At 41.6% G+C, this 10,779-nt stretch overlaps 1 protein-coding gene across 3 annotated transcripts; it reads left to right on the top strand.

The window, feature by feature from the left end:
* Positions 1-16: 16 nt before the first annotated feature.
* On the top strand, positions 17-10,561 carry CEP19 (centrosomal protein 19). 3 transcript variants are annotated; one of them, XM_066240981.1, is made up of 4 exons: positions 229-354; positions 2,048-2,106; positions 8,864-9,060; positions 9,872-10,561. In XM_066240981.1, exons 3-4 carry the CDS (start codon positions 8,934-8,936, stop codon positions 10,351-10,353), a joined length of 609 nt encoding a protein of 202 aa, XP_066097078.1. In that variant the 5' UTR covers positions 229-354; positions 2,048-2,106; positions 8,864-8,933; the 3' UTR covers positions 10,354-10,561. The 3 variants fall into 3 exon arrangements, with proteins under 3 accessions (XP_066097081.1, XP_066097079.1, XP_066097078.1); XM_066240984.1 differs by lacking the exons at positions 229-354; positions 2,048-2,106 and adding an exon at positions 17-136; XM_066240982.1 differs by lacking the exon at positions 2,048-2,106 and having other exon boundaries at positions 219-354.
* Positions 10,562-10,779: the final 218 nt, after the last annotated feature.

Raw genomic sequence — 10,779 nt, 5'->3', positions numbered from 1 at the left:
GAGAGGCGCGTGCGCTGTGAGTGCACTGGGTTGTTTCTGTAGCGACTACTCCGTGGTCCTTCATCTCGACCTTCGTCTCGGCATACGGATTTAAGAGCTGACTCGTCCAGCTGGCGGTCTCCATCTTCCCTTCCAGGTATTTGTGGATTCGGTCCTGCGGGGGAGTTCGCCCCACAGTCACGTCTGCGGAACTGTAGCTGTCCCCTCTTCCTGCAGCGCCAGGCTCCTCCCGGCCTCAAAGTCGAATCAGGTGCTTCTCTGTGCACTGCGATTGGATGGAAACAACCCTCTCACGGAGGTTTTAGATACTAGATGGCCTGCAGGAGAAGATGCACCTTCTGTACTTATCTAAAGGTAAAAAAGTCGGTCTTCCGCTAGTGGGGACCTGAGTAGGGAGAAGATAGTCTACCTGGTCGCAGTATCTGTACACTTTTGGGTGCTGTGGGGGATGCTTGGCAAAATTATGACAGTCACTGATCCCTGGGGGGAAAGTATTAATGTCTAGGAAGAAAAGTTGGGTAAATGAGTCATTCTCTCTTCATGAATTGAATTGAATTGAATCTTCAATCTATAAGTAGGCAGAGAGAGTATCCATTGCTGATTGAAGCAGAACAGAAACTGTAGGACAAATGTCTCAAAAAGGAAAGATGTCAGAAGATTGCAAACCTGAAAATAGCAGTATAAGAATGTATTAAGAACCATGGAACCTGACCAGGTGGTGGCGCAGTGGATAGAGCGTTGGACTGGGATGCCAAGGACCCAGGTTCGAGACCCCAAGGTCGCCAGCTTAAGCACAGGCTCATCTGGTTTGAGCAAAAGCTCACCAGCTTTGACCCAAGATCGCTGGCTCGAGCAAGGGGTTACTCGGTCTGCTGAAGGCCCACGGTCAAGGCACATATGAGAACAACTAAGGTGTCTCAATGCGCAACGAAAAACTAATGATTGATGCTTCTCATGTCTCCATTCCTGTCTGTCTGTCCCTGTCTATCCCTCTCTCTGACTCTCTCTCTGTCTCTGTAAGAAAACAAACAAAAAAAACAAGAAAGAAAAACCATGGAGATAAATTTTGGAAGAAACACTTTAAAGAATTGAAACTGGTTGCCTATATATAGAGAAGAATGGCAGGGGAGAGTATTTATTATAATTTTTTTAGAATTATTTTCCATTTTAAACAGAACACAAACATAACTATAGTAAAAATAAAATAAAAATTTAAAAATAAAAATGTAAAAAATTACATTACTGAATATCAATTGCATACATCCTTCATGAGTACAGACATTTGCTTCAGTGTGAGGAATTATCAATATTCTGCTCAGTAGGCTATCCTACAAAGTTTACTAATACACCAAATTTCAGTAAGGTGAACTGGGATTAGTATGGTTTTTTTTTTCTTTTGTTTTTTAATTTATTGATTTCAGCAATAGAGGAAGAGAGATGTATGTGCCCTGACTGGGGATTGAACCAGCAACCTCTGTGGTTTGGGATGATGCTCTAACCAACTGAGCTATCCAGCCAGGATGGGATTAACATTTGTTAAAAATAAATTAATTAATTTTAAAAAATGGAGGAGGAGGGGTTGGGGTGGGATTATTGCATTAGATCAGAGACAGAGCACAGAAATTTGAAAAAGCAGTTCTTTATATAGTATCATTTTTCTAAAAGTAAAAATTCTTATATCCAACCATAAGGCATTAATAGAAATTTTGGTATATCCATAGGACAAACATTTGGCAGTCATATAAAATTTCACATTTTAGTACAACATTTAATGACCAAATCACATAGGTTGTTAACTTAAAAGGAAGAAAATAGGTGTAGAATATAAAAAACATAATATAGTTTAAAAAATAAAATGGTATGCCTACAAAAAAGACTGGAAGGAATCAAGGGTGATTATTTTATATATCTTTCTTCCTTCTCCTGTCCCACCTTCACCTTCAGTTTTCTACAGTGAACATGTATTAAATAACTATGATTCTATAGTGACTCATTGATGGAACTGAGTTTATGAAGATATCATTACCCTATGCTGCTTTACTTTTAGGTTCCTTGATATTTGCAAATTTTCCTGGGAATAATATAGTCACTTGTAAAGCAGTTCCTGTAAGTATACTTTGATACTGGGGGCAGAGGAGGGAAGAGAGATTAGAAAGTATTAACCTACAGCCTGACCAGGCAGTGGCATTGGCCTGGGATGATGAGGACCCAGTTTTGAAACCCCAAGGTCACCAGCTTGAGTACGGGGTCATCCGTCTTGAGCACAGGCTCACCAGCTTGAGCATGGGGTCTCTGGCTTGAGTGTAGAATCACAGACATGACCCCAAGGTCCTGGCTTGAGCCCAAAGGTTCCTGGCTTGAGCAAGGGGTCACTGGCTTGACTGGAGCCCCCCCCCCATTAGACACATATGAGGAAACAATCAATGAACAAATTAAGGTTCTACAACCATGAGTTGGTGCTTCCCATCTCTTTCCCTTCCTGCCTGTCTATCCATGTCTGTTCCTCTCTCTCTCTTTCCCTCTCCCTCTCTCTCTTTTGCAAAAGTAAATAAATAAGTAAAAGAGTATTAACCTACAAGATAGCTGTGTTTCTCGTAACTGAAAAAATATATATAATGAAACAAATAAGTTGAACTAAAAGTCATGTAAACTTTATTGCCTTGTATATGTATAAGCTGGTTCTGAATTGAGTCTGCTTTTTTTTTATAAATAAATTTTTATTTTAATGGGGTGACATCAATAAATCAGGATACATATATTCAAAGAAAACATTTCCAGGTCATCGAGTCATTTAGTTCTGTTGCATACCCATCACCCAAAGAAAGATCGCCCTCCGTCACCCTCCATCCAGTTTTCTTTGTACCCCTCTCCCCCCTTCCCTCTCCCCACCCCCTGTAACCACCACACTGCTGTCCATGTCTCTTAGTCTCGCTTTTATGTCCCACCAATGTATGGACTCCTGCAGTTCTTGTTTTTTTCTGATTCGCTTATTTCACTCCGCATAATGTTATCAAGGTTCCTTACCATTCTGCTGTAAGTGATCCGATGTCCTCGTTTCTTCTAGCTGACTAGTATACCATGGTGTATATGTGCCCCATCTTCTTTATCCAGTCTTCTATTTTTTTACAGTGATTAAAAGCCTTTAAGCAAACTCTTGGCCAATACAGCAAGAATCCATAAAAGAGTAGTGTCCTTAACCTGTTCACCAAGTCCAAATTGGCCCCATCACCATGCCAAATCCTTGAAAAATGCAACCCAACCACAGTTCAGTCTGTTAGGAGCTGTCACAGGGAACAGGAGTCCAGGAAAAGTCCGCATGGCACTGGAATTGTTGTCACCATTCTATATTTTGCAGCTCATGTCCAAGTCCCAGTGACCGCTGCTTCTAGCTGGTAATGATTCAGGTAGACTGTAAAAGCCATTTGCAGCATGCGTGGATATGGAGCTTCTGTTCTCCTCTGCCTGGAGAATTGAGACCAGGTTGCTTTTCCCTGGAGCTCTGCAACTGTGGCATGGTAAAGAGAACCTTGGGATACACTAAGCTGGGTGGCAAAGGTAAATTCATAATACAAGTTGGCAAAAGGGGGAAAGAGAGCTCTAAATTAGGAGTAGGTCCCAGCCTGAAAAATGAGTGGGACATTGAGGTAGGAGGGATAAAGGAAACACTATATATTAAGCAAAGCAGCAGAAAATAGGACTATCAACACCCACACCAGAGATCTTTGAGGGAAGAATAAAAAACCTGACTCTTCAGGCCAAACATAGTTAAGTGGCCCTTGTGCAAATGAGATCAGTTTACCTGCTTCTTGGAAGAAAAACCCTAGGCTCGTCCACAGTGTTGTAGATGGGGCCGACGGCCCTGGGCACCTTCAGCCTTCAGTGGCAAACCCCAGCTTTCTGGGCAAGGTTAGGTCATAGGTGACTGGAGCAGGGCTGGAAGAGACTGAACCCTCCCTTAGAGGAGCAAGGGGGAAGCCTACCTTCCAGTGTCCCTGACAATGCTTTTTTTGTCAGACTGTAAAGACTTACAGGATGTACAGGAGCTATCTTATTTTAATACATTGAATTAAATAAGTATGTACAGAATGCCTACCACATTTCAGGTATTGTGCTAGGATATTGTGATAAACAGTGAATATGCTCCCTGTCCTCATGGAGCATATAGAATAGAAGGGAAGATAAATGATTAAACAAGTAATTATAAAAACTCAATGAGCACCTGACCAGGCGGTGGCGCAGTGGATAGAGTGTCGGACTGGGATGCGGAGGACCCAGGTTTGAGATCCCGAGGTCGCCAGCTTGAGCACGGGCTCATCTGGTTTGAGCAAAAGCTCACCAGCTTGGACCCAAGGTCGCTGGCTCAAGCAAGGGGTTACTCGGTCTGCTGTAGACCCACGGTCAAGGGACATATGAGAAAGCAATCAATGAACAATTAAGATGTTGCAATGGGCAACGAAAAACTAATGATTGATGCTTCTCTTCTCTCTCTGTTCCTGTCTTTCTGGCCCTATCTATCCCTTTCTCTGACTCTCTGTCTCTGTAAAAAAAACAAACTCAATGAGCAATATGGGAAAATACAAGGGAAATATCTGGTCTAGTGAACTTCTCAAGATGTAATGTTTAAGCACAGAAAATGCGAAAAGATAGGGTTGGGGTTTTCTACCTTTAGGAGAGCCAATTCTGGAGAACAAACTAATTTCTTTGATTGAGCATTTGCATAATGCATTGGATTATGTTAGGAGATTAAGGTTTAATAATGATAAAATGAAGACCATAACAAAATGACCCTGTGCTTAGTTCAGCAATTCTTACCTTAATGATTGAGTCCTTAAAATGAAATGATTTCAGAGGAGAGAGAAAATGGCAGCGGTGTAGGCAGACGCACAAACTCCCAGCTCACACCACCAAACTGGATTGCAAATTAATTTATGAATAATCAGCATGAAAAGCCAACTTTGGACTAAAAGAACTGGCCTCAAAAACCAAGGAGCAACTGCCTGACCTATGGTGGATAAAGCGTCGACCTGGAACACTGAGCTCGCTGGTTCGAAGCCCTGGGCTTACCTGGTCAAGGCACATATGGGAGTTGATGCTTCCTGCTCCTCTCCTCTCTCTCACTCTCTCTCCTCTCTAAAAAAAGAAAAAGAATAAATAAAGTCTTAAAAATAAATAAATAAATGTTTTTTAAAAAAAGGCCCTGGCTGGTTGGCTCAGTGGTAGAGTGTCGGCCTGGCATGCAGGAGTCCCAGGTTTGATTCCCAGCCAGGGCACACTGGAGAACTGCCCATCTGCTTCTCCACCCCTCCCCCTCTCCTTCCTCTCTATTTCTCTCTTCCCCTCCCGCAGCCAAGGCTCCATTGGAGCAAAAGTTGGCCCGGTTGCTAAGCGCTGAGGATGGCTCCATGGCCTCTGCCTCAGGCGCTAGAATGGCCCTGGTTGCAACAGAGCAACGCCCCAGATGGGCAGAGCATCACCCCCTGGTGGCCATGCTGGGTGGATTCCGGTTGGGTGCATGCGGGAGTCTGTCAGACTGCCTCCCCATTTCCAACTTCAGAAAAATACCAAAAAAATAAACAACAACCAAGGAGCAAAGAAAAAGCCACACCAAGCCTGGTAGGGAGTGCGGGGGCATGGTGGGGGCTCCCCTGCTTCCAGGAGTGAGGGGAGGCTGAGGCCCAGAGCCCAGAAGGGCTCTCATTACAAGGAGAGAGACCTTGAGAGATGGGGGCCCTCAGTCTCAAAAACCGGAGACCCAGCCTACAAATCCAGGGACTGGAGGAGACAGATGGAAAGCCTTGAGAGGGGAGAAGAGCAAAGTTCTGTGAGTGGGAAACGGCAGGGATGCCTTAAGGGGACAGAGCACAAAATATCGCTCACAGCCACTTGCCTGAGGCCCAGAGGGCGAGGAGGGCTGAGAGGACTGGTTTGTCTTCCAAAAGGAAAGTGGGGAGAGCGAGACAGACTGTGACGGGCAGAGGAATGCCTGGGATAACCTGAGAAGCTGACTCATCCGGTGCGGAGGTGGCCATAGCTGGGGGAGGAGTTGATCCCTCCATACAATACAAGCCTAAAGTGGTTCTGGGTGACCCACCTCCAGAAAGCTTTCCAGCTCCAATCAGTGGGAAAGACACAGCAAAGCAGAAGTGGGGTAGAGGGGCAGTAACTCAGGTCTCCAGGGGGATCTGAGATACACCTCCCCCTACTGGAGCTGAGAAAGCATCCCGCCTGGGAAAGCAGCTGGCAGAACTTGCCTTCAGATTGTCAGAGGTTACACCCATGGCATCCCTGGATACAGTTTCAAATAAACCCCCTGCTGAGATCAGTAAACAAGCACAGCACTGAGATAAGTAAACTGAAAAGAAAACAAACAAATCAAGACTTCAAAGCTGCTCTACTAGGTAAGGAGACCACAACTGGAACAAGCCTGCAAGCCACACACAGAACAATGGGAAAAAGTTAAAAGCAATCCCCTTACCTTAAGATCAGGAACAAGGCAGGGGTGCCCCCTTTCACCACTCTTATTCAACATAGTTCTAGAAGTCCTAGCCACATCAATCAGACAAGAAGAAGAATTAAAGGCATCCAAACTGGAAAAGAAGAAGTAAAACTATCATTATTTGCAGATGATATGATACTATACATAGAAAACCCTAAAGTCACAGTCAAAAAACTACTGGACCTGATAAATGAATTCAGCAAGGTGGCAGGATATAAAAATTAATACTTAGAAATCAGAGGCATTTTTATATACCAACAATGATATGTTTGAAAGAGATATTAAGAAAACAATCTCCTCCACTATTGCAACAACAACAAAAAAAAGTACCTAGGAATAAATTTAACCAAGAAGGTTAAAGACTTGTACTCAGAAAATTATAAAACACTGATAAAATAAATCAAAGAAAATATAAACAAGGGGAAGCATATACCGTGTTCATGGTTAGGAATAATAAACATTATTAGAATGCCCGTATTACCCAAAGCAATTTATAAATTCAGTGCAATTCCTATTAAAATATCAATGACATACTTCAAAGATATAGAAAAAATATTCCAAAAATTCATATGGAACCAACAAAGCCATTGTACTCAAAACAGCTTGATACTGGCATTAGAACAGGCATATAGATCAATGGGACAGAACAGAGAACCCAGAAATAAACGCACACCTTTATGAACAATTGATATTTGACAAGGGTGGTAATAGCATACAATGGAGTAAAGACAGTCTAACAATTGGTGTTGGGAAAATTGGACAGCTACCTGCAAAAAGATAAAACTAGACCACCAACTAACACCATTCACAAAAATAAACTCAAAATGGATAAAAAAGACTTAAATGTAAGTTGTGAAACTATAAGCATCCTAGAGGGAAACATAGGCAATAAGCTCTCCGACATCACTTGCAGCAATATATTTGCTAATTTATCTCCGTGGGCAAGGGAAATAAAGGACAGGATAAACAAATGGGACTACATCAAACTAAAAAGCTTTTGCACAGCTAAAGACAATAATAAAAAGGCAAACCACACAATGGGAGAACATATTCCACAATACGTCTGATAAGTGGTTAACCAAAATTTATAAAGAACTTGTAAAACTCAACACCAGGAAGATAAACAATCCAATCCAAAATTGGGCAAAAGAAACGAATAGACACTTTTCCAAAGAGGACATAGAGATGGCCAATAGGCATATGAGAAAATGCTCAACCTCACTAATTATTAGAGAAATGCAAATTAAAACCACAATGAGATACCACCTCACACCAGTCAGAGTGGTGCTCATCAATAAAACAACACATAATAATTGCTGGTGAAATAAGCCAGGCAGAGAAAGAAAAATATATGACCTCACTCTTTTTTTTTTTTATGACCTCACTCATTTGAGGAATCCGATGAACAATATGAACTGAGGAGCAGAATAGAGACAGAGACGGGATCAAAGGATCCAGAAGGAAAGTGGACAGAGGGAAAGGGGATGATAGGGTGATAGGGTGGGATGAGAGCAAAAAAGCAAATCCTGGAAGGGAGGGGGAAGGGCGTTAAGGGGAAGGGGACAGGGGGATGTACTGGGGAACACGGGGGAGGGGAGGATGTATTTGGGGTGACACTAGAATCTATGTAAACACAATAAATTAAATTTCATGTTAAAAAAAAGACATAATGTTTAAGGTTAAAAAATCCTTAGTTCCTTGACATGGAGGGTGCTTGTGCACACTTGTTTAATTGGTAAATAAAAAAGATCCTGTAAGTCCATTTGGGGGCTGACTCATGGGTTCATATATTATCTTTGGTCAAGAATACTGCTAAGAACTATATAATTTCATACATAGGTAGGATATAAAACAGACTCATGGACATAGGTAAAGTGAAGTGGTTACATACAGTACAGGGCTATGGGGTTAAGGGAAGGGGAGTAAAGAGGGACAAGTATCCAGTGACAGAGAGTAATTTGACTTTGGGTGATGGGGTACACCACACAATCAACAGTTTAAATGCTGTGGAGATGTTTACCTGAAACCTATATACTCTTATTGATCAATGTCACCCCATTAAATTTAATTTTCTAAATTAAAAAAAAAAGACAATAGTACATTAAGAGATCCAAATCAAACTGCATTTCCAGGCTCATGCGTGAACATACCTACACCCCTCAATGAATCAGGTATCCAACAGACTAAGGGTAACCCAGGGCCAAACTGAAGTTTCAGGACAACTCTCGAAATAATTGAGATTGACAGGCTGAGCATGCATCTCTAGAACTGACCTAGATCTGGACTAGAGCCAGATCTGATTGGGGGGGGGGGGGGGGTAGGGAGGAATGTGATTTATCCAGCACTTATTTTTTTCCTCTTTTGCAGGAAGTCATTATGTGACTAACACATTTTCATCAGATTTCCTCTGATTTACACTGAAGTATATGTGAGAACGATGTGCACTGCCAAGAAATGTGGAATTAGGTTTCAGCCTCCAGCTATTATCTTAATCTATGAGAATGAAACTAAGGAGAAAATTCGCCAGCGCATCATGCCTGTCCGAAACTTTTCAAAATTTTCAGGTACCTCATGTTTTATCTCGCCTCCTGTTTAAAATCACTTAACTGAAACAATTTGAGCCTTATGTAATGGTGTGACATGGCGTTCAGAGTTAAACAGACCTGGGTTCAAATCATATCTCTATCGGGGTAGATGTATGGCCCTGGTTAAATTGCTTACTCTCAGTGAGCTTCATTTTTCTAATCTAAAAGGAAATTGATAATCCCCACCCTTTCAGGATTGCAATTTGGGTTAATGAAATAACATTATTCAATAACATTAATTCCGTTCTCTTCCTCCAAATGTGTTTTTTATTTGTAGTCTTAAAATTTTCTTAGTACCAGTACTAATATCTAAAGCTGTAATACTACGTTTTCTTCTCAGACATTTTCTTCAGTGGAAAGTGTAACATCTCCTCAAAGTGATTTTTTTTAGATTTTATTTATTCATTTTAGAGAGAGGGAACAGAAAGAGAGAGTGAAGGAGAGAGAAGGGGGGAGGAGCAGAAAGCATCAACTCCCATATGTGCCTTGACCAGGCAAGCCCGGGGTTTCAAACTGGTGACCTCAGCATTCCAGGTCGACAGTTTACCCACTGCGCCACCACAGGTCAGGCCCTCAAAGTGATTTTAAGAAAATAAAAAATACATCCTTCCTTCCTCTACCAGACTCAAAGCTCGATATAAAGGATAGCGCTGCAGAATAATTTGTTCCAGAAAAGCCACTTAGCTACTTGACTGTAATGGGAGGTAATGCTGTCAGTAGTTTGTTGTGCACCAGTGGTTTGTGGTGTATAAGTTCTGTGTGGTATATAGTTGCGTTTCTTCCCTCTTAGATTGCAACAAAGCTGCTGAACAGTTAAAGAATAATCCACGGCACAAGAGTTACCTGGAACAAGTGTCCCTGAGACAGCTAGAGAAGTTATTCAGTTTTTTACGAGGTTACTTGTTGGGGCAGAGTTTGGCAGAAACAATGGAACAGATTCGACTGGAAACAACCATTGATCCTGAGGAAGACCTGAACAAACTAGATGACAAGGAACTTGATAAAAGGAAAAGCATCGATCCTGAGGAAGACCTGAACAAACTAGATGACAAGGAACTTGATAAAAGGAAAAGCATCGATCCTGAGGAAGACCTGAACAAACTAGATGACAAAGAACTTGCTAAAAGGAAAAGCATCATGGATGAACTTTTTGAGAAGAATAATAAGAAGAAGGATGATCCAGGTTTTGTTTATGATATTGAAGTTGAGTTCCCACAGGATGAGCAACTGCAGTCCTGTGGCTGGGACACAGAGTCAGCTGATGAGTCCTGATACCAAAAGCAAAAATGTATTGGACTAGCAGAAATGTAATGTTTACAAAGAGAATGTGGATTCGTTCTAGAAAAATCTGGAAAGAACACTAAACGAACATGTTGGGTCATATTTGTATTGACCTTTATATTGTTATTTAATTGGTAAAAATCCTGTGTTTTCTGCAAGGAAATTGATATTCACTGAATAAAACTTTATTCATTCTTTCTACCTGTTCATTTCTCCTCTCTTTACCATCAAAAGCCCCATTAAAGGGATAATTCTTATGATGACATCACCAGGGACTTAAGATGGTCATGACTCATGTATATTGCCAACAGTAGCAAAAGAATCTTCAGAATTGGAGAATCTTTCAGATTTACATAGTATTCTATTATATAGATGTAGCTGATGTATTTTAAAAGGTGATCTTAAGTTGTTTCCCCT

Source organism: Saccopteryx bilineata, chromosome 8 (assembly GCF_036850765.1).
Source record: "Saccopteryx bilineata isolate mSacBil1 chromosome 8, mSacBil1_pri_phased_curated, whole genome shotgun sequence".
In the NCBI taxonomy this organism is placed as follows: domain Eukaryota; kingdom Metazoa; phylum Chordata; class Mammalia; order Chiroptera; family Emballonuridae; genus Saccopteryx; species Saccopteryx bilineata.
The sequence above is the reverse complement of the archived record's forward strand: the minus strand, read 5'-3'. Positions and strand labels throughout refer to the sequence as shown.

Coding starts and splice junctions, on each gene's coding strand:
- CEP19 (XM_066240984.1), top strand. CDS start 8,934: ATGTGCACTGCCAAGAAATGTGGAATTAGGTTTCAGCCTCCAGCTATT. Junction 9,061..9,871: donor AAACTTTTCAAAATTTTCAG/GTACCTCATGTT, acceptor CTTCCCTCTTAG/ATTGCAACAAAGCTGCTGAA.